This window comes from Aspergillus fischeri, genomic scaffold (assembly GCF_000149645.3).
Source record: "Aspergillus fischeri NRRL 181 1099437636266 genomic scaffold, whole genome shotgun sequence".
NCBI classification, from domain to species: Eukaryota; Fungi; Ascomycota; class Eurotiomycetes; order Eurotiales; family Aspergillaceae; genus Aspergillus; species Aspergillus fischeri.
In genome coordinates, this window is record NW_001509760.1 from 2811710 (window position 1) to 2834576 (window position 22867).

At 49.8% G+C, this 22867-nt stretch overlaps 6 protein-coding genes across 6 annotated transcripts, besides 2 other annotated features; 2 read left to right on the forward strand and 4 right to left on the reverse strand.

The window, feature by feature from the left end:
* Positions 1-846: 846 nt before the first annotated feature.
* NFIA_056690 (uncharacterized protein) lies at positions 847-2194 on the reverse strand (the record flags this gene model as incomplete). The annotated part of the gene is made up of 5 exons (XM_001258216.1): positions 847-977; positions 1034-1600; positions 1661-1909; positions 1959-1992; positions 2048-2194. 5 exons carry the CDS (start codon positions 2192-2194, stop codon positions 847-849), a joined length of 1128 nt encoding a protein of 375 aa, XP_001258217.1.
* Positions 1724-1749: a microsatellite.
* An 868-nt stretch (positions 2195-3062) lies between the features above and the next one.
* Positions 3063-3674, reverse strand: NFIA_056700 (CENP-S family protein; the record flags this gene model as incomplete). The annotated part of the gene is made up of 4 exons (XM_001258217.1): positions 3063-3180; positions 3302-3335; positions 3453-3576; positions 3642-3674. 4 exons carry the CDS (start codon positions 3672-3674, stop codon positions 3063-3065), a joined length of 309 nt encoding a protein of 102 aa, XP_001258218.1.
* A 567-nt stretch (positions 3675-4241) lies between these two features.
* NFIA_056710 (uncharacterized protein) lies at positions 4242-4817 on the forward strand (the record flags this gene model as incomplete). Its single annotated transcript, XM_001258218.1, has 1 exon — positions 4242-4817. The coding sequence occupies one exon, from the start codon at positions 4242-4244 to the stop codon at positions 4815-4817; it is 576 nt and encodes a 191-aa protein (XP_001258219.1).
* A 340-nt stretch (positions 4818-5157) lies between these two features.
* On the reverse strand, positions 5158-8856 carry NFIA_056720 (DDB1/RSE1 family protein; the record flags this gene model as incomplete). Its single annotated transcript, XM_001258219.1, has 5 exons — positions 5158-5460; positions 5528-5974; positions 6037-7943; positions 8007-8677; positions 8762-8856. The coding sequence occupies 5 exons, from the start codon at positions 8854-8856 to the stop codon at positions 5158-5160; spliced, it is 3423 nt and encodes a 1140-aa protein (XP_001258220.1).
* Positions 8857-9044: 188 nt separating this feature from the next.
* Positions 9045-9076: a microsatellite.
* Positions 9077-9708: 632 nt separating this feature from the next.
* Positions 9709-11853, reverse strand: cprA (NADPH--hemoprotein reductase cprA; the record flags this gene model as incomplete). The annotated part of the gene is made up of 2 exons (XM_001258220.1): positions 9709-10005; positions 10063-11853. The coding sequence occupies 2 exons, from the start codon at positions 11851-11853 to the stop codon at positions 9709-9711; spliced, it is 2088 nt and encodes a 695-aa protein (XP_001258221.1).
* Positions 11854-14483: 2630 nt separating this feature from the next.
* NFIA_056740 (putative cell morphogenesis protein (PAG1)) lies at positions 14484-22405 on the forward strand (the record flags this gene model as incomplete). Its single annotated transcript, XM_001258221.1, has 4 exons — positions 14484-15188; positions 15245-15472; positions 15548-18868; positions 18923-22405. The coding sequence occupies 4 exons, from the start codon at positions 14484-14486 to the stop codon at positions 22403-22405; spliced, it is 7737 nt and encodes a 2578-aa protein (XP_001258222.1).
* Positions 22406-22867: the final 462 nt, after the last annotated feature.

The window sequence follows — 22867 nt, forward strand, 5'->3', positions numbered from 1 at the left end:
ATATTTTCAAGGAGACAGCCAGTAAAGGCGATTCGTGTAACTAGGAATCTCGCAGAAATGCGCTGCAGGCAACGGGATCCTTCAGGGAGAATAAAAGAGTGCAGAAATTGAAAAGATGCAGCCCTCGGAGGCAGCAAGATTGCACTTGTAATAAGTCCCAGGGGACAAGGTGTCGCAGCATGAAGATCGGTGGAGGCATTTGCTGGGTGCCAAGGGGACGATGGACCCCAGAACCAGCGATGAGAGCTTCTCACAGGCCGCCATCCGTTGAGTATCCAGAAGATCGCGAGGTTGATCCGCAGATGACGGCGAATTATTGACAGTGATTGGAAGATGGAGCGGCAAAGGAAAATGCTCTCCATCACGACCTTATTACTATTTAGTAGGGAAGAGTCGGCTGATGTCACTACTTGGACCCTTTCTCGCTCATTGGCCTTTATTGTGGAGGACTAAGCCTTCCCGGCCCACAAGAAGTCAAGGTGCCCTGGTCTGTGGCATAGCAGAGAGGTACTGTGCCCTCCAACGTTCCATGATTCCATTTCATCATTCCCATGTTCACTCAAACTATGTCCTGCTCTGATCTGATTACATGTGAAAAAAGAGCCACCGAATATTTTTAGTGCATCCGGAAGAGGAAATTTTTCAGCAATAATTGATAACTAACTAAGTTGGATTAGGTAATAAAAGGCAAAGGTCTCAGCCACAGTGCACAGCCATCCTCAGGCTCCCACCAAAATCGACTGTCGAACATCATGACATCGTCATGATTTAATTATGTACATAGAACAAGGCGGGAAATGTGGGAAAGATATCGACAATTGTGAATGCGAAAGGAAGGGAATGCAGTCATGATGCCTGTACATCGACCAGGATCTTGCAATGCACACCCCGATCTCCAAGAAGCGTCTTGAAGCCCTTTTCGACAACCTCGTCCATTGTTACCTTTGCTGTGATCATCCCTTCGGGTTTCAATTGACCTGAAACTTCCCGTGTCAGCCAAGAATGACTGAACCTCAGGCTGCTGTGAACTTACCGTAGTTCAGCGCTTGGATCACATTTCGAAAAGCGCTCTCATCGTATAGCGCTGCGCCGGTGTAGTTAACCTCATGGTACATCAACTCGTTCACGCGTAGAGAAGGCCGCTTCTCCCAGACGGCGATGTTGACGATAGTGCCATGGACACGGCACGCGGAAATGGCTCCGTTCAAGGCTACTTCCACTCCTGCGGTGTCGAAGATGACATCGGCACCCACGCCATTCGTCAATTCCCGCACTTTCTCCGGTACATCACATGTGCGAGGGTCGATAATGTCTGTGGCTCCGTACTCAAGGGCGAGCTTCTTGCGGTTGTCGAGTAGTTCGGCAACCATGATCTTCTTCGCTCCCTGAAGCTTCAGGATTTGTACAATGCCAATCCCAATCGGACCACCCCCGACAACCATGACGTTATCCCCTCCCTTGAACGGAGATAGGTTGACGGCATGCCAGGCCACGGCCAGCGGCTCGATCAGTGCTGCCGCCTCGAGAGACACATTATCAGGCAGCGGATAGAAGTGCTCAGCGGGCGCCACGGTGTGCTTCGCCATTCCGCCGCCATATCCTACAAGTGTTCAGTTTCAGGGGCCCGATCTGATGTATACGGATTGGACGCGCGTCTTACCGGATAATCCAATAAACCCAATATTCTCGCAGCAGTACTCATACCCAAGTTTACAGGAGCAGCATTGTCGGTCGAATATTGTCGGTCGAACCACTGCTCGCTGTCCAGGCGATAGATGCGTTACCCCTTCGCCGACTTCTTCAACGATGCCGGCGAACTCATGACCCAATGTCACAGGATAAGAAGTCCCCGTAATTTTGTGTGGCTCCTTTGGGATGAGAACGGGGCCGGCACTATACTCATGGAGATCTTTCCGGATTAGCATCTGCGAAGCCTGAATAGTACCAGGCAGACCTACCACTGCCACATATCCCCACGAACGCTGGCCGCAACTATATTTTCCAATACATCAGTAAAATTCGTTTGCTGAGGTAGAATCTGACGTACCTTGACCTGGCCCTTGCCACAAGTTGGCTCGTCAATTTCCTCGATCCGGATATCGCCAGGTCCGTGGAAGCGAACCGACTTCATTGTAGGCGTTGTCTTGAGCCTGGTTCGTACCATATTCACAGAGTCAATTGTAGTGTTCAGCATTTTGAAGGCTTATCTGTTCTAATATTGACCTCCGGGAACGATCCGAGACTCTGCTGACAAAGTTGTATAACAGCGTCGCCATTGAAGGTTTGACTGATTCTTCCAACTAAGCGGCTGAAACATGATGACTTCTACGAGTATATATAGTGAAGTTTGTCGTTGAAGCAAGGACAATTCTCAAAGAACGTTGCAATGACGTTAGACTATATCAGATAGATATCCTGAGCGTGACCTGGTAAATCCTCAAGAAGCTCATGAGTCAAGTATGTACATTAGACGGCGCATTTAATTGGCAGATACACTGTATCGTCCATTGATCATAGTTACACCATTGATGATATTGGTCGTCAGGTGCATCCATGGCCCCGAGTTCTCATTTGTGACTATCGGGGCTCGTGGGGAAAGCAGACACAGCCGATTCGCTAATACACTTCTTCCGATGTTTATCATGAGCCGTTCTGACGGAACACAGGCAGGCATTTCTGATATCAAGGAAGTGGTCGAGCCCAAGTTCCCCGCAACGAAGCAGGCGCCGTAAGGGCAGCTGTGGCGTCTACCAAATCGGATCCCAGTGGCCTTGTAAACGATGGTATCTTATGCGGGCATAATGTGGGGAAGTGGCGTCATAATGAAACTGGGGAGATATCTTGGCGGGCTCCCACTATAACAGGCGCAAATACATCCGCTAGATTCACCATGAGTAATTGCGCCATCAGGTTACTCGAAACAGTTCAGAAGTACCTTACCGTTTGCGATTGGGGACTGGTTAGGGTTTGAGTGGCGTATCCGATCCATCAATAGAAATCGAGCCGATCCACCGTGTATGTGACAGACTGGTGCCTTAGAAGGCACTATTACACGCATTGGATCAGGATTCCTCTTCTCGCTGCTGATCGACGAAAGCTCGAAGAATCGATTCTAGCCCTTCGTTGCGGCGCGCAAGCAACATCACATCAGTGACATTGATCGTAGAGCGGCCGGCATGCCTGCATCGGAGGCACCTTGTCAGCCGGCGTTCAGGAAAATCCTAGGACGAAGCATCCATGCACGGAGCAAATTTGCAACACAATAACACTCATTCAATAAGCCCAGACAAGGATAACTCACTTAGCAAAGAACTCCAGATCTTGGCTAACGGTTTCTGTAAAGATTAGACACCATCAGCTCAAATCCACAACGGATCAAGTATATCACACACTGTGTCTTTGGCCTGTAGCGAGCTGGGGCGCAGACAAGCAGGTTGACATGATACACATACCAATTTGAGCCCATACCATCTCTGTCAATGCTCCAATGAACTGAGGAGTAGCGTTGACGCCGAGCTTGATAGTTTCCTCGTCAACAATTTTGCCAATAGAAAGCCAAAGAGCGGATTTCAAACGCTAGATCACTAAATCAGCAACTGCAACGTTCCTCGAAGGGCGCGATCTAGGTAGATATTGCATACCTCTTCAAGGCTGACTTCCTCATTCGGATCCATATTTTCGTGTCCAGAACGTAAAGTCGCTATACGAATGTTTGTACAGAGAAGGGAACGACACAGTTTCGTTTAACTGGTTCTCTGATCCCACGGAAAGTGTCAACATATACTACGTTAAAGATAGACGCGTCGTGGAGCTTCAGGCGCCCATTTCGCATGTTTGGCCGCTGTCACGTGCCAGCGGCGTAGATACCGCTAACCTGCAAAGGAATATTACCTTTTACGGAATTCTGCTCTGCGAAGAGCATCGAGACTGCAGGTACTCCTTTTCCAAGGTGTTTGCTCAATCGCAAGACCTTTCTATTGTGCATTTTTTGTGACGAGGTCAGCAGCAGGCCTTGGGGTCGTGTCTTTCTTTTGGGAACAATAATAAATCCCGCATCGAAAGCGGTTCTTATCTGCTACTCCGTACCACCTTCCCCTCCGACCCGCTTCTTCGCGGGATTGGCATTGGGATACTACCATTTTTCCGCTGTGTCCAGTTCTCCTCAGGTTCAATCATCTACGAGACCTCACTCCAAATCTCACAAGAAAGAGAAAAGACTGTTGATCACATCACCATCCACCATGGCGACCTCCGAATCCTCCTCCGTCGTATCCGACGCCCTAAACGACTTCTTCGGCCAACTCTACACCTTCGTCGAAACAGTCTTCAAACGCTTCTTCAAGAATCTCTACAGATCATTCGTCGAAATGAGCGCCAAGCGCTGGACGAAAATCATCGTCTCCGTCGTCGTTTACATCCTCATCCGTCCTTACATCGAAGCCTGGTTCCGCAAAATGGCCGAAAAAGACCGCAAGAAGCAATTGGAGAAAGAAAAGGCAGAGCGAGAAGCCAAGAGAAAGAACAAGGCCAAGATGTCAGCTAATGCACTGCGTGGTGGCGCCACCGGTGGCGGCAAAGTGCTAGGCGAGGTTGAGAATACGGACGATGAGATCGAGAGCGGCGAGGACTTTGCTACCGCCAGTGGTGTGCCGGAGTGGGGGAAGAACGCAAGAAAGCGCCAGAAGAAGTACATGAAGGAGCTGCAGCGGGAAGCGGAGCAGCGGACCGAGAAGTTGTCCGATGAGCAGCTCATGGAATTGCTTGATTGGAGTGAATCGGAGGATGAGAAGAAGCAAGAGGAAAAGAAAGAGGAGTGAGGTAGACCTCATTTCTCGGTGCCGTTCGTCGACTTCGAAGCTGGTGACGTTGCTCTTGGGCTTATTCCTACTACCCTTTTTAATATCCGCTTTCCTTCACCCGCTGTATACTTGATATATCTTCATGTCCGGTTGTTGATGCTCTGTTCACGTACCAGCGACGACGCGGACAGTCACGGCTCATGCGTTTATAGACGCCCATAGATTACGTATTTCAACTATATTCTCAAAAATTCAATGTCACTATTCTATCATCAAGCCATGCAATTGTTCAATCGTATCACCAAGGGGAACTCGTTCTAAGATGGACCCGTAGAAATGCACCAAGCAAAAGAGATATCTAATGCAGTCTTCTGAGTGCTTCTATCATCCCTTTTACCTCGTCTACACTCATTTTGCCCACCGTACTGACGATTTCTTCCTGCAAACTCGGCTCACAAGTGAGGAATCGCTCAATGAGCTCTCCATCGACGAAGCGATACGGTTCTTTAGCCTCACGCACCATACTGCGGAAGCCTCGGAACTCATTCAATGGCATATTTCCAACCAATTCGACTTTTCCTGCAATTGTCGCTTGCAGACGCATCAAGAAGTCTTGGTGATCAGGATTGATGATAGCAAATAGGTAAATAGAACCTTCCACCTGTGGTCGAGATTGGTTAGGTCAGTCGTCTCGCAGAATTTGTGAGAAAGACAAGAGGGAAACTCACAGTGCCTAAGAATGCTCGTGGAGTAACAGCCACACTAGCCAATTGTTGGATATTGACCGGTCTGATGCGGTTGACCATCTCACCCAGCGAAATCTCACCCGTCACTTCCAAGCGACGCTTATCATCCTCCTCAACCCCAGTGGTGTTACGATGAAGGACAATCAAATTACCTTCAGCGTCACTCTCCAGGAAAGTATCCGGTGCGATGTTGGCAACACCAGTGGCCCATACAGTCTGAAAGTGGCGCGCAACTTCTGTCATTGTATCTGGCGTGCCGTTCTCACCCTCCTTATACTCCACGAGGCACATGCTCTTCATGAGATCAGAGACGGCGATCAAATTGCCCGTCACCGTTACATCCACTGGTGCAGTCGAGGTCCTATAACTGGCCAGCTTCTCCAGTCTCATGGCGCCGAAATTGTTGTTGATGACTCTATATACAACGACCTTGGTGGAACGTTAGTAGGGCAGCGTAGGAGGAGATGGACCAGTAGAGAATGAACGCTTACTGTCTTGACGAGTGCAGCCACTATTTTGTCCCCTAGCATGGCCAGTGCTCGGCATGCTCCTTTGACGGGTAGCTCAGCAACCTGAGTCAGTTTTCGGCCATTGTCAACCTCGAATATTAGGATGCGACCACGGATTGACTCGTCTCCTTCATCGTCTAAGTACGCTGTCCCAACGATAAATCGATCCTTGACCTCATCTCTGTCATTTGCACCTTTGCCCGCCGGGAACTCCGCACGGATGACACTTTCCACTAACTCCTCAGGCCGCAACTCGAAAGCGTCAAGGCGCCGGAACAATATCTCGTCAGCAAGCACGAATCTGCTTTTGACGATCTCAGCTCCGTCGACAAGCTTCCGTTCGATGGTACCAATACCGAAAGCTTTCTCAGAAGGCGAGTATGCTACACGTCTGACCGTTGCCCCGATTGGGAGTGTTTGGATTTGTGTTGTTCTTTCCTTGTCCACGAGAGCGATTTTCAAGTCATGAGATGTTGCGACTGCTATCGACTCTGGGTAGGCCTCCGAGTTGAAATGGCATATCCGGGAGGCGCCTTCGGAGTTTACTGCAGAGTATATAATCCGCCCTTCTGATCCGTAGATCATGCTAGGGTTCTCGCATGTAGCGAAGACGTTGAACAAGCCAATGCCTCTCGGTAATTTCTTGAAAGTAGGTTGCTCAGAGCCCAATATTAGCTTTGTCATGCCAGTCAATGAGTAGTCATCCGTGTTAAATGAGTAAGTGATCACACTGCCGTCCGCCATGGAAACGAAGAGAGTAGGCGGGCTGTCTGTGAGCACATTCGCCACGAGAACCGAACGAGGAAAAGCTTCACCAGCGAGGCCCACTGATGTCGTATGAAGCTCGGACAGATCCTGAAGCTTTAGTACTGACACTTTTGCCAGCTGGGGAAATCCGGCAATGCAGACCCCAGTCGGGGATGAGGGTACTGTGACACCAGAAATCTGACTATCTGCCCCGAAGTCCTTCTGCGTTACGATCTGGACTTCGTTGGTAATATTCAAGACTGTCACAAGCTCGCCGCCTGCAACAAGAACGATCGAATCATCGTTGGCAGAGGCGGCAGTTATAATGAGCTGGTTCGGTGGAGTCCATTCGTAAATTACCATTCCACCCTCTACCTCTGCAATGAGCACCCGCTGCTCAGTGACCTGCAATATTCGCCCACCGGGCAGATTGGTCGCCAGAAGAGTGCTTTCTGAAAGGCTCAACCCAAGAAAATGGTCCATCTCTTCCACCTCGCCGTCGGAACTGAAACGGAATACTCTGGTTTCGTCGACGAAAGTGACCAAAAGTGTGTCCAAGAAATCGCCGATGCTTCCTACCTGTAAGCCCCACAGGTCCGTGATATGCTCCATGTCACCAAGGACACCCAGCTCCTCCATTCCAACTCCGCTGCGGACGCTCCTGAGCGTTCCGTCGTCAAAGGCGCCGGAGCCAGTGACAATCCTTGCTTGGCCTGACGAGAATTCATGGGTCTGACTTTCACTCGAGCGATTGCCGAGATCCATTATCGTAAAGTCCAATATCGGCGCTATGTTTGACAGGGTTTGTACCACTTCCAACGGTCCATTGCTGATGCGCAGTACTTGAGAGTCCCCCTGATGCGAACCCAGGAACAGGACACCACCGCCAAGGTATACTAAGACGGATGCACGGGATGTATTGCCCAGATGGTCTAGCTTCCAGCTCTCGACTTGGCTGTCAGAGTCCAAGACCAGCATTAAAAAGAAGAGCCTCCCATAGTCGTCAGCCAGAAGCCATCGCCGGCTATCCACCTGTTCCCAGGCCACAAAAATGGTCGCCTCATCCAAGGGACGGGATATAATTTCGTTATTATCTGCGTCGACGTACTTGATCGACATTTCCCCGAGGATGAGAAGCCCGCCTGTCTATGTTAGCATGGAGAACGAAACCATCCGCGAGCAACAAAGAATATATGGTAAGTTACCTAACGGAGCAGGCACTGGGATCAGGTGGGAAGACCCGAGTTCCAGGTCTTGCGTAAAGTCCGCCGGTTCCCCGAATGTAGCGTCGGCAGTGCTGTTGCTTCCGGTCGCCGCATGATATTGTAATTCCCTCACCCTCAGTCTGACTTTCTTCTGGTTATCTTCGTACAGTAGAGCCAGGCGTGGAAGCCCTTCTTGCACATGCAAGAATGCCGACGAGCGGACGAACAGCTCCTCAATTCTTGCTGTTGTCGGCTCTCCCAACTCCCCCACCCGCGGAGCATCCGGGCCTGAGGGCAAGGCCACAGCCCTCCCTCTTTTCTTGCTTGGTAGTTGAATAATCGGTATGACTGCAATAACACCTTCATATATCTCCAAGGTCATGAACCGTCCACTTGGGTCGATCAAGCATCGGTTTCCCGTTTGCGACTCCCGCGATGATGGATCCGACATGTCGACATAGTCACGTTCCGTGCGGACTCGCTTTTCTGAACTGTCCCAAGATAGTGTGAAGTAGGTGTATCGATCGGTGCCGACGAATAGATGGTCCGTAGGGGAATTAGCCGGAGCTGGAAGGCGAGCCAGCATCGTCACCCTCGCATAGATTGCGCACGAGGCCACAAGATCCAATCCATCTGGCGTGGGAGAGTAGAATTCGAGTCGATTAGACTTCCTGTGTGATCAGCAAATAGAATACTGTCAGCCAATATCCATCTGATAGCCCAAGATCAGTCACCGATACTAGAGGGTCACCAACGCGACGACCAGACAGTCCTCCTCCGGATTCATGAAATTCAGCTTGAGAGCATGACGAATGCTGCTCGCCCTATGAATCGGCACGACGTATGCCATTGTACCGACTCGTAGTCTCCACGACTATCAATAGAAGTTCGGGATTGGGCTTTTCGTGATGGTTGCCAATAACTGCGGGGATGGTAGAAGAGGAACGCGGCCAGCGACAAGTTTAGATCAGCCTTGGATCAAGTGCAGAAATTATAGCAATAATCTGCATCGCTCCTTTTCAGGTTAATGATACTGATGCTCGAATGCTGGCTCGAATGCTGGCTCGAATGAGGATGCAGGAAGATGGAAAAGCTCACTTGAGCTACTACTTTAGCTGCCAGGGTCATATCGGGCCCGAACGTCGACTTAGGGAATGACGATTGCTTGCGGGTTCCATTAATTCCTGATTTTTTATCTCCGACTCTATGGCCGATCCGCACTAAGGTACATCAGCTAGAATGTTCACTTGAACGGCCCCAAAAAGAAAGAACGTCCACTGTGATCTAAGATCTACATTCAAATCTCTATTTGCCAGCGATTGCAAAACACGCGAGCTGACGGAGTAATGCCATTTTTGTGCAATTTCTTTGTGCCAATATTGACTCGAGAATATCCTGGAATACATTCGTTCATCCCCTTGTCACCTCTTTTGATGTCTCCATCCTCTATCCTTCCCAATCAATGATAGCTGCTGAAGCCGACGGTCGTAGCCATCTATCATAGGGACGACCCTATTCAAGCACAAAACAGAGCAACATGCATCCATTAAAACACGCCTAAAAACGAGGAATAAGAATCAAACCAGGCGGTGTATATATGCAGATATCATCTAGGCGTCAGAAAAAAAGAGAAAAGGAGAGGAGGGAAATGTCATGACAAGAAGCATTAGTAAAGGTAGATGAGACTGTCGAACAAGCCAAATCACGACCAGACATCCTCCTGGTAGCTGCCACTGCTCCGCATGTGCTTCACCATTTCCTCACCCTTCTCAGCGGGCAAGCCACGAGACTTGGCAATGATTTGACCAAGGACAAGATTAACTTCCCGAGCCATGTTGGCTGCATCTCCACAGACGTAGAAGATGGCCTTCTGCTTCAGGAGATCGCTAACAAGGTCGGCATGCTCTTGCAGTCGGTGCTGGACGTACACTTTCTTCGCGGTCTCGCGAGAGAAGGCAGTGATGATCTTGAGCTTGTCTCCAAGTTTCTCTTGATAGACCTATTGAGAGTTAGACAAACGGCTCCGAATGTGCTCACAAGAAGACTGCAAACATACCTTCCACTCATCCTTGTACAAGAAGTCATCATTGCTGTTACGGCAACCAAAGAACAGAATCGTAGGTCCAACGTCCTTGCCACTTTCAGCCAGAGCAGCTCGTTCCTGGATGAATCCACGGAAAGGAGCAACGCCAGTACCGGGTCCGACCATGATGATGGGCTTGGAGGGATCAGAAGGCAACTTGAAATTGGAGTGGCGAATATGGACCGGGACGTGAATTCCATCGTACTTGTTGCGAGGACCAGTAATAACATAGGTCAAACCATGGGGATCGGGCGAGGGATCACCGTTCTGCTTCTGCTTAAGGGCGAGTAGGTAATTCGTGGTCACGCCCTTGACGATATGGGACGCACCAGGCAAGCGGACAGATTCGACGACAGCTGTGATACTAATCTTATCCTTTTGAACAAGGGAGGAAGACGAGATGGAGTAGTAACGTGGCTGAAGCCTGTTGAGGCCTTCGATAAGCAGCGAAAACGGGACAGCAGAGAACGGCTTCGAGGTGATATTCTGAAGAGCCTGAGCGATGTTGACGCATTGGTTGCTGATCTTCTCGTGGAAGTAATCCTTATCATTACCAAGGCGCACGATCTCAGCTTTGCTTTCTTCGTCGGGGGCGAACGGCGCCAAAGAGGACACGAACTGACGCGAGACAGGGGCACAGATTTCCATGTAGAAGCGAACGGCCGCGTCGTATGTGGTTGGGGTCGGAATGGGAACCTTGGCAGTGACATCGAGACCTTTGACGTCAATAACGGTATGGCGCTTCTTTTCAATGCCAAAGACCTCGAGGAAACGATCGACTTCAACACCCGCGTTGGTAGGCCAGATAGCGATGTGGTCACCGGTCTGGTAAGTGAGGTTACTGCCAGCGATGCTGATTTCCATGTGAAGGCAATTGCGATCCTTGGCCGTAAACAATTCACGGGACTCGACGATGGGAGCGATGTAAGGATTGTGCGCAGAGTAGGGACCCTTGGGGCTGCCGCTGAGATGACCCTGAGTCGGCTCGCCAAGGTAGACGCTATCGTCCTCGGGGCTCAAAGATTCATCTTCAATCACAGAGAAAACAGGTTCATAGACAGCCTCGCGCTCTTGCAGGTTCATAGATTCCGACAGCGCGGCCCACATGGGCTCCTTCCAGGCCAAGAAGTCCTCCTCCATTGTACCAGCGCCGTCATCACCCTCACCAGCGGCTCCGATGCGTTGCGCGCCAAGCTTTGTAAGAGCAGCATCGACGTGGCGAACCATAGCATTGTAGTGCTCGTAGGTGTTGTTACCAAGACCGAAAGTGACATACTTGAGGGAGGAGAGTGGCTTTTCCTCAGCGGAGGCACCGCTCTCGAAAGCGACGTCCTCACCGGTTATGAACTGGTAAAACTCGACGGCGTTGTCGGTGGGCTCGCCCTCACCGTAGGTAGCTAGAACAAAGAAAGCGATCTTATCTTCGGGGAACTTATCAAGATTTTCATAGTCGTAATCTTCGAGATCAGCGACCATGGTCTTCAAGCCGAATCGCTGGGAACCTTCCTTTGCCAGTCGGGATGCGTAATCCTCGGCAGTTCCAGTCTGAGAACCGTAGAAAATCACACAGTTCTTCCCGGTTTCCTCCATCTTTTGAATGATGTCCCGAGTTTTACCTGCTTTGGCGGCGCCATTCATAGCGGAATTCGCGGTGGCATAGGGGTCTTTAGGAACGGCCCAGTAGGAGCCCTTGGTGAAGTAGGCAACGCTGCCCACCAAGAGCACTACCAGGACAACAATATCGAGCGTGTCGAGTTGCGCCATGTTGAATTATTGTTGTTCAGGTAAGCAGATCTGTCCCTAGAAGGACAGAGCAGAGAAGAAAAGAGGGGAAAAGTGATGAAAGGCCAGCACCCCCTCGATCTCCGAGACCTTCCCAGCCAAAGAAAGTAACCAAAGAAGATATTAAGAATGAGGAATGAAGGATCATGCGACTGTGGCGATCCTCATCAACGGGGAGAAAACGAGATTGACAGTCCGAATAGAGATCCAGAGTGAAGGATGTGAGATTATGAGTAAGAGTAGCGCCCTTGTCCTCAGCTAATCGGACCACATAACTCGGAGCGGAACAAGCGTGGATGGTTATCGTTTCTTCCCGCCCCTTAACAATTCGAGTAAGCGTGGCCTCTCGGATGATACTCACCGGACTTCCGGGGACGGCTCTGGTGATAGTGGCGGGCGATCCTAAGGTAAAATAGTGCAGTGAAGATATGCTCACACGTGATGGGCAGCACAGAAGGGAAAAAGTTAAAGGATACAGCCCCGGCGAGGACGTGAAAGAATACTTAGAAGTTGAATTCCTTCGTCTTCCGTCAGGATTCTCCTTGCATGGAGGCGGGGAACAGACCACGGAAGACTATTATATAGTACATCCTTCCAGTAGCGATAACCTTCGGCTACCGATAAGGTCTGGATCGGAAGGGAACTTCGGTCCCTCAGACATCTACAAAAAATTCAATCGACACAAGAGACTGGAGGTGGCGTATCCGCTGGAGTTGGCGGGTTGCCCACATGGATCAGTTTGGCTTCATATGGGGAAATCTCCCGATAATCCTGCCGAAAAGCGTTGCTAGCCGAGTTCCGCCTTTGAAATGGTAAATCGCAGCGTCTGTCCCACGATTCAAGCGCGGTTTATCGAGTAGAGAGACGAGCCCGAAGAGAAGACTACGAGCTCATTATCGATGCTTTACACATCATGGTTATATCGTGCATACACTAGACAAACTAATTGGATACTATGGTTACAATAAAGCGCGGGTTATCAACTCATCAGAACAAATAATGAATACTCGGCTCTCAACCCTCGAGTTCCTCGCCCTCGCATCCACCCACAGTACATAATTGAACAGAAATGAAGCGTTATTGAGATCTCGCCTTGTTATCGGATTCCGACCTATCAGATTGAGAGTTCTGTGATAGATTCTCCGTAACACTAAGGTATTGTCAACTAGACCCGGAGACCTACCTTTCTTCAAGCCTTCAACAAACTGGAAGTGATCATTTCCGTCATTCAGCAACTTGTGGAAGTTGGTCCGAAGTTGGTCCTCTGGGTATTGCATCTGCGCAGCGGAAGGTAGACGGGAGGATTCCGCACCGTGCGGGCACTACCTTTTGATAAGGTCCGGCGTCAAGCTTTTCTTATTGATGAAGTCCGAATCAGTCAGTCAATCTTCAAACCATTAGGTCTTTAGCAGATATCTACTTCCTTGAATATACAGAGTAGTCCACTTCACGTTATTATTTCGCCGCCCGACTAGGTCCTATATGTACTCTGTAGACATAGAAATACAGTTGTATTATGCGGAAAACTAGAACAGTCTCATGCAACAACTAGACCCTACTAAAAAGCACAAGAGTATTGACTTGAACTAGAACCTATCAGTAGATACCAACGATATCATGGATCTTTCTCTCGTCATTCTATCCGTTACCCAGCGATGTAGCATATTGAGTCTGCCCTTTGCTCTTGTCTACTTCAGTAGTAGTATATTTATATGCACGAAATCAGACGGCAATCCCATTCCAGTAGACCAACAACTGTCGAGAATCCAATATGAGAAGCTGATGTGCAATTAACACGGGATTTGGCTTTTTCCTAGGCAAGAAAGAGTCAGGTTTTGTTTGGCTGATATGATTACGATAGAGAGGTATCTTAAGATTAAGGGTGCGATTCCTTCTATGTAGTAGAATGGAGCAATATAATATAAAGTACTCCGAAGCAGCGAGGGAATATATATGTTCGACCACCAATTCGGCATCCTTGTAAAGTAAAAGAACGTCCCGAACCAGGCTTCTCACAATTTCCTTGGGCAAATGAGACGGATGAAATATTTACTAGAGAGCCATACGAATCTCACAACCACAAAATGAGTAGCATGAGTTTCAGATGAGCGCCATTGAGCCGATCGGTCATGATGTTGACGAGGACCCATCGAAACCCCGTGCTCAAGCCTTGTCGGTCGCCGTCACGAACAAACAACTGCCCAAACAGCTTATCGCAAATTCACGCCTTCAGACCACCTCCAGCACCATCAACTCTTCTAATTCCAGGGCCGCTGAGCAACAATGTGCTGCTCACAAGTTCCTGTGAATTCTTTTGCTCTCGTGAATATGAGCTCCAGCACGGCGTGACTGTGGATCAAATAACATGATGCAGCACAATAGTAGTAAGTGACCGCCGCATTTTCGGACTTTTCTTGCTCAGTCTCACCACATGAAACACTTTCCTCTTTGCTCGGGCTTGCACATCTGATCAAACAAGTGGATGTGATTTATTGTCATATATCCTCCGACATGGTATTATTAGAATGCGGACTGCGAGTTACTGACGTCTGATCCCGTATGTAGCGGCATCGCATCCAACGAGTAAAGCTGGGCTCATCCAGCCAACGACAATGCCCCTCATCCCTGACGATTCGAGTCTCGCGTCGCACCATAATATTTCCTCCCCACCAGAACGCCTGGTTACAAGGAGTACTCCTGCGTCCGCCATTCATAGTCGAGAAGCCTCCGCTGTGAGGGGAAGAGCAGCCGATACATCCGCTCTAGCCCCCTCAACGCTACAGCCTCAGAATAATCGCCGTGGCCAATCTCATTCGAAAAGTCCCGATCCGACTGCTGCACGCCCTGGTATAGGATACGATGTCAGCCTCGAAAGAAGGCCCTCGAACTCATACGGCCACCATCGACAGACTTCGATTGTCCATGGCGTCCAGCATTCTCGAAATCCGAGTTTTGCGGCTTCCTCCAACTCTACGAGTCCTCTGAGTCCCGAGTTGATCGCGTCCCTCGGCCGCGGCGCTGGAAATGAACAGGAGATAGCTGGCGCAGGGCGGTTGGATCAGAACGAGATGCCCCCGATACATCATAGCCCTGGAGGCAATGGGACGAGCCATATCTTGCAAGGGACCTTGAGTACCATCGAGGATCAGGATACTGGCGAAGTCGGCAACGCAAACTCGGCGAGCTCGGTGCATAGAAGGATGAACTCGGCTGGAAAATCCTGGAAGGAGCGTTCTCATAGCAGCTCACACTCGAGACAGCAACACTCGGAATCCAAGACTGTCGGCGAATATGCCTTGCACCATCTTTTTAATTCCGTGAGCACGACATTTTTGTACACAACGTTAGAAAACCGTACTGACTGCTTCTTCAGTTCGTCGGTCAGGCAGACAACAAGGTCAATCAAGCCATTATGAAGCTAGGACATTCCGATGCTCCGGTAGAAGAGGTTTGCGGCCCTGGCGTGGATCCGAACTTCGATCAATTGATCTCAGCTTTGGGCCACATCTCGCGACAGAAACCAAAGCCGTTGATCGACACCATAATGCTATGGCGAAAAGCCAAAGGAGACGCTGCCATAATGGCTAAGCAGGCTAGTCAAGTATGTCACGAGATCATGAAGCCCCTGGTCTATATAGCATTGAAAGGTTAAGCCAGAAGCTGACTCGTGCTTAAGCAGAAGCCGTCTACCTCTGATAATGGACCCATCGCGCGTCGTAACACAGAGCCGTCCCAAAACGCTGTTGATTCGGCAGCGCAAACAGATTCTACGACGCCCAGCACCATTCTAACACGGCAAGAAGATGTCGTTTTAGCTGAGCGCCGTGCGACTGTGTCCGTGTATCTTGTTTGCAGAGTCTTGATTGAGATATTCAACCAGAGTAATATAGCCTCCATAACGATTGACATGGCTGAGCGTTTGGAGGACATCGTCTTTGGTCAACTCAAGACGGTTGACCCGGATCAGATATCAGCGTCACCGCTTCGCATGGCTAATTGGCGGATCTATTCCCAGTTGCTTGGTATCATGAGCGAGACGAACTTCACGAGTGTCACTGGTCGCTTCTTAGCAGAACTCGAACGGTATCAGAAGGAAGAAATGCTCCGTGGACCGTCAAAGGAGGGTGACTCTCGGGCAGAACTTCTGATCTTGGGAATGAGACACCTTCGTATCAGGACCTACTCGGATAACTGGAGTAAATCATGCGACTTCATGCGATCATTGGCACGCTTGTTTGCCAATGCTCACGGGCAGCGCGTCAAACAGGCTTACTGTTACATTTTCGAGAAACTCCTCTTGCCTGTAGCGGCGAGTTCGAGCTGCGATCTCAGCTTACCTAAGTGGAAAGAATTCCTGGATTTGGTTCAATCTCGCCTATCCCAAATGCTAACTAAGCCCCGTCACTGGGCCGCTGCCTTTCCTCTTCATGTACTGCTATTATGTGTCTCTTCAAAGGAGGTGTTCTCGTCTCAATGGCTCTCGGTCGTTCAAGGTCTTCCTGCGAGACTGAAAGACCGTCCAACACGGGGCCCGGCCCTCCAAGCTATGTGCCGCCTGTTGTGGACATATTTCTTTCGCTACACAGACTCCCCAACCGTGACCCTCCGAAAAGTTGAGGAGGTTGCCCGAATAGCCTTGCCAGCTGGCAAAAGGTCGTACTTGAGCACAGATCCCGCAGTTGCCGAGCCCCTCATACAGCTGGTTCGCATGATCGGCTTCAAACACCCCGATGTCTGCTTCCGCAACATCATTTTTCCCTTGATAAACTCGGACCTTTTCCTTTCCGGAAGGGAGCTCAAAATCGAACAGATGGAGCCGGAAAAAATGGTCATCGGTATCAGATCTTTCCTGGCGATAGTGACGGACCTTGAGAACTGTGATCAACTCTGCCCTCCATTTCCTACTGGCTCAATTCCCAACCCATTCACTGATATCTCTGCTCCGACTCATTTACATCGACCCCAACTTCTCACAGATCCGCGTTTGCCCGGTTCTATGGAGAATAAAGATACAGCACTATCGTTGCCTGTCAATACATCCAGACTAAGCGATAATGTCAAGGAATATTATACTCGTTTTTGTGATATCCTTGGCAAGATCACACTTTTATGCGACAACACGTTCGGTGGCCAAGCAACACTAGATGAGAAGTTCGGCGGGACAACTCCTAAGACACCAATCTCAGAGGCGTTTAGCTTCGGAAGGCGTGATGACCATCCAAGTATTGGGGATCAAAGGCAGGGTTTCTACGATTTGCTTCATGTGGCGGTCCAGGCGCTCCCTCGCTGCTTATCAGATCGCATCCCGTTCAACTCGCTGATTAATCTACTTTGTACCGGGACTGCACACGTTCAGTCGAACATAGCTTCTTCTTCTGCCGAATCCTTGAAGGCAATCGCGCGACAGTCGCACGCTCAACAAGTCACTATTGGTTTCGCGAGATTTATCTTCAACTTTGACGCAAGATATTCCACCATGTCAGACGAAGGCATGCTCGGGCCAGGCCACATTGAGTCCACGTTGAGGTTGTACGTGCAATTACTGCAGATCTGGATAGAAGAAATCAAACAAAAGACCAAAGGTGCAGCTACAGACCCCGTGGACAAGTCGGGCACTGGAAGTCGAGCCTTGCAGTTGGACCTCTCTACTGTCCTCGCACACGTTGAGGAGATCGAGTCTCATGGCCTTTTTTTCCTTTGCTCTCAGTCGAGACGGGTCCGTGCATTTGCAATCACCGTACTTCGGCTGATCACGGAGTTCGACCGCGCTCTTGGCAAAGAGAACACAAGAATTATAAGAATCCTTGAAGCCGACGCGCATCAAATCCTGAACGTCAACGATGAACAGCTAAGTGTGGCGGAAAGAAGCCGAATTCAGAAGGGGAAAAGAAAGAGCGCTTCGCATAACACCTTGATTGAATTGTGCAGCAGCGAGGTGTCTTACGACTCGACTCTATGGTCAAAGGTATTCCCGAACATCATTAGGATCAGCTTCGAAACCTGCCCGTTTGCTGTGACTTTGGGACGAGAGATCGTCTGTGCGAGGCTCGTCCAGATGCATAAAACTATAACTGCTCTTGCTGATAGTCCGCATCCGCCTCCATATGCGCCCATTGACCCTGCTCAAGCTCGTGCACTGGGCAGAAGCAACATGACTGCGGAAATCCTTATAGAGCAATGGAAGCTTTATCTAGTCATGGCTTGTACCACACTCAACAGCGTGGGTGCGCAGTCCCAAAGTCAGCTCGCAAATGCCCAACATGCGCGCAAATCCTCCAAGGGATCTCAGCAGTCGCAAGATAAGATCAGCTCCGCCAGAAGCCTCTTTGCTTTCGTGATACCGTTGTTGTCAGCTGAGCGATCCTCTATCCGAAATGCAATTGTGATAGCACTGGGCTCTATCAATAAGAATCTTTATCGCACCTTCCTTGAGTCTCTTCAATACGCCGTAACGACGTGCAATGAGGAAGCGAAAATTCGCATCGGTGTTCACCATCGATCCCCGAGCAGCCCCAGACGAAATCGGAAAACGGATCGCCTGAGGACAGAGGTCACGCATGTATACAAGTTGACTTCACATTTCCTTCGAGAACCCGAGGTGTACAATGACGACTGGATCGTCAATAATCTCGTCACTTATACAAAGGATCTGCGGATCTTTCTAAGTGATGCTGAAGTGCAGAATGACTGGGAATTCCAACGCCTACGGTTCCATTACTGTGGCTTGATGGAAGAGTTATTCGAGGGAATTAATCGGACCAAAGACCCGTCTCACTGGATCCCTTTCGAGTCACGAAAATCGGCTTTCTCGCTAATGGAAGACTGGTGCGGGTACTCGCCTAATCAAGCACAGATTGCTCAAAGGGAAGAGAATATGCGAAAATTCGCCATGGCCCATCAATCTGAATCTGGGGAGTTTCGGAACACAGCAGCTGCAATGGAGATCGAGAAGAAGAACCTTCGCGCAGCGGCTCTTAGTGCAATGGCCTCCTTATGTGTGAGTAGTTGAAAAAGGAGTGTGGTCCTTCATTCAGTGGCTAATCTCTAACAGGCTGGACCAATCAGTATCACTACGGAAAGTGGCTCAGTGCTCCAATTCGATGTGGGGAGAATGCTATCTTGGATTGATATCATTTTCAACACCATCAGCGATAAGTGGCACGCAATCGGTAGACGAGCGCTCAAGAACTTGATAATCCACAACAAAGAGCATTCTTATCTACTGGAGAGAGCAATCGAGATGTGTCACGTCGCGGAAAGGCCGAAAGCGCTGGAAAGTTACTTTGAGGTGGTAACTCAAGTGCTGATAGAACATACCGATTATCCACTTGGCTTCTGGAGAATCCTGGGCGCTGTACTCGTCACGCTGGGAAATCAGAAGCGCGAGATCCGAATGAAATCTGCCAAACTTCTTCGCATATTAGAAGAACGTCAGCAAAAGAGTTCCAGACTTCAGGACTTCGACATCAGCATCTCTGATAAGACCACAGCTGTATACAAACTCGCTCAATTCGAAACATCCCGGCGGCTAGCGAAACAGCACTCTGATTTGGCCTTCACCTTGTTCTCAGAGTTCTCACTGCATTTCCGGAATGTGGGCCCTGATAGCCAGCGAAATATGGTGGCCGCAATTTTACCTTGGGTTCAAACCATGGAGCTGCAAATTGATCCTAATGGTGGTCCAACAGCTAGGTCCTACATGCTTCTGGCCAATTTGTTCGAGATTACTATCCGATGTGGCAACATATTACCGAACGAGGTGCAAGCCCTCTGGCAGGCACTGGCAACAGGACCCCATGGTGGGAACGTACAGCTGGTTCTGGATTTCATCATCAGTCTCTGCTTAGAACGCAAAGAGCAGAACTTCGTCGAGTATGCCAAGCAAGTCGTCGTCTTCTTGTCAGGGACCCCTGCGGGCTCGAAGGTCATTGAATTCTTCTTGATGCAGGTCGTACCTAAGAACATGGTTCAAGAGAGGAAGGATATTACCCCAGCTCCGCCGGATGTCAAAAGCTTACCCTATGTGGCGGACCTAGGCACCGTGCTTCCCGTCGGCAATAAGCAAGCAGGCCTTTCGCTAGGTCAAGTGGCACTTATTTTCCTCGTAGATCTGATGGTTGCGCCAGTGACTCTTCCATTAGAAGCCGTTGTCAAACTGCTTCACGTCGTGCTAATTTTATGGGACCACTACATGCTCACGGTACAAGAGCAAGCTAGAGAGATGTTGGTCCATCTTATCCACGAGTTGATTGCTGCCAAGATCGACGATGATGCGCCCGCAGCTACACGACAAAGCATCGAGGACTTCGTCGAATCTATACGGAAGAGTGACCCGAAGGTCGTTTGGGAGTACGAAGACAATAATGACAAAGAGGACGGGGACGATGGCAGCAGAGTACCTCCCTCAATGTCCACTGTTACTCGTCAGGTCGTCAATTTTTTCAGCTTCGCATACGAAGGTGTCAGTGATCTCTGGGCCAAGGAAGCACTCAACTGGGCTACTTCATGCCCTGTGCGACACCTGGCATGTCGGTCGTTCCAAGTATTCCGCTGCATATCAACGTCCCTGAACCCGAGGATGCTTGCAGACATGTTGGCCCGGCTCTCAAATACCATCGCGGATGAAGAGGCAGATTACCAAACCTTTTCCATGGAAATTCTAACAACTCTGAAAATCATCATTAGCTCTCTTGCCCCCGCCGACCTTCTGCGTTATCCCCAGTTATTCTGGACTACTTGCGCTTGTCTCAATACTATTCACGAGACGGAATTTATTGAGAGCATTGGAATGCTGGAAAAGTTCCTGGACAGTGTCGATATGAGCGACCCCGCAGTGGTCACCGAGCTCATTCAAGGTCAGCCACCCAAGTGGGAAGGCGGCTTTGAGGGGCTCCAAAACCTGGTCTACAAAGGATTGAAATCCTCAGAATCCCTCAATCGCACCTTGGACGTCCTGCATCGACTAAGTGGTCTTCCAAACAACGCGCTTATTGGGGATAGCGACAGACTGCTCTTTACAATCCTAGCAAATATGGCTCATTTCCTCCACCAATTCGACCCGGACGTTGATGATCCAAAGACTCTTGCGCGTGCTACGTTGTTGGCCCGCGTTGCTGAGGGAGAAGGATGCCCGCGTCTCGCAGCGTCTCTTCTTGGGCTCGCCAACGGACAATATAAGACAGAGAACGATTTTCTGAATCACATCATTGCAGAGATGCGGTCTTACTACTTCCCTCGTCAGGACGTCCAGAGCCTGATTTTTCTGATGGGCCTCCTGACAAATACCGCTAAATGGTTTCGCGTTAAGATCATGAAGATTCTCTGCGTGTTGATACCTGAGATTGACATGCGGCGGCCCGAAGTGACCTCGCATGGACCTGACCTGATTTCTCCGCTCCTACGACTTCTACAGACCGAACTTTGCCCTCAAGCCTTAGAAGTCATGGATCACATCATGACTGTTTCCGGAAATCCTATGGAGCGCCATCACATTCGAATGAGTATGGCCTCATCCTCGTCCTCGCGGGCCATCCGCAAAGAATACGAGAAGATTCAGAGTCTTTATGGCATTCCCGAACCTACTGGGTGGTCCATACCCATGCCTGCCACCCAATCAAGTGTCACTCGGCATAATGTTCACGCTGTATTCTACACTTGTGCTGAGGTGGACCCTATGGAAGTGCAAGAGACTGTTACACCGGAAGTCGAATTCCACGCGGATGAATACAATGATTCATTCTTCCCTATGCGTGCCGACACCATGAAATCAATGGACACGCAGATGGACGGCAACATGGGAGACATTGTGCAAAAACTAGACAGTCTCGATGACTTTTTCGAGGAAACAGAGCCTATTAACTCTGGACTGGATGTAATGCCAGACGCAACGTTGCGAGGCTTTACTGGTGCTTATGCGGACACGAGCGCGCATCTTTATGACCAACAGACCGCACCCATTTTGCGCAAATCACTCGCGCGTACTGCATCAACCTCGTCGTTTCACAATGGTCTCGCTGAATCCCGGCCGCCGAATCAGCGCTTTGATAGTGTGGGTGTCTATTCACCGAATACGCTGATGCCCCAGGTATCAGGCCACACGTTGCGGCCGACAACACACGCTCGCTCCGTCACCTCGCCAGCTAACAACCTTTATCCGCCAAGCTCCTCCAGTGTACAGTTTTCCACTCCACCTCTTGGGTTCAGCGAATCAGCATTTTTGTCCGATGATGAGTTTGAAGACGGGCTCTATGAGTTCGATGAGCGACTGACTAATAACAAACCGCCGACCATCCTCCATAATAGTCAGGGCCGAAGTGTAACGGACGGGTCTTCATCCCTTGAGTCGATGATTCGCAGCGGAATGAGAAGACTTACAGGCGGCGCGGCCGCAAACCGGGAGAAAGAGCGGCAGCGTGACTTGATCAGGGCCCAACATCGTGCAGCCGTGCAAACGGCGAACTCACCCCGGGTGCCGAAAGTGCCACCGGAATTCCTCACAGGGCCGACCAGCAATCCGACATCGCCAGGACAGTGATTGTCGGTTGTCGAACTGTGTCTCAATCTCAGTCCATGCACCGTTTTCTTGACTTTGCTCGGAAAGGTATATCTGCAATTGTTAAGTGGTTTCTCATGTTGGGTTGATAAGGCGGGCGTTACACCACATTGATAGTCACAATACCCATTCTGTCCGTTGATCTCATCTATACATTTCATAAATTCGTTCCATTATTGTATCTAGACTAGTGTATACGATTGCATTGGGTGAGAGTCGACTATAGATGTATATGGTCATCATTTGCAACGATACTGGCTAGAGGAGGCCCAGGTGCCTTTGACTAGGACATGATGTTTCTCTCGATATTATCATATCTTTCAAGGGAATTTTCACTTGGCTGTGTATATAAAACTCTCCTGTCAAAGGGTACCTAGACTACCTAGTCTCCATACAACACATTTCGGCTGGGAGGAGACGTCCTCTGGCCATAATCCTAGTACA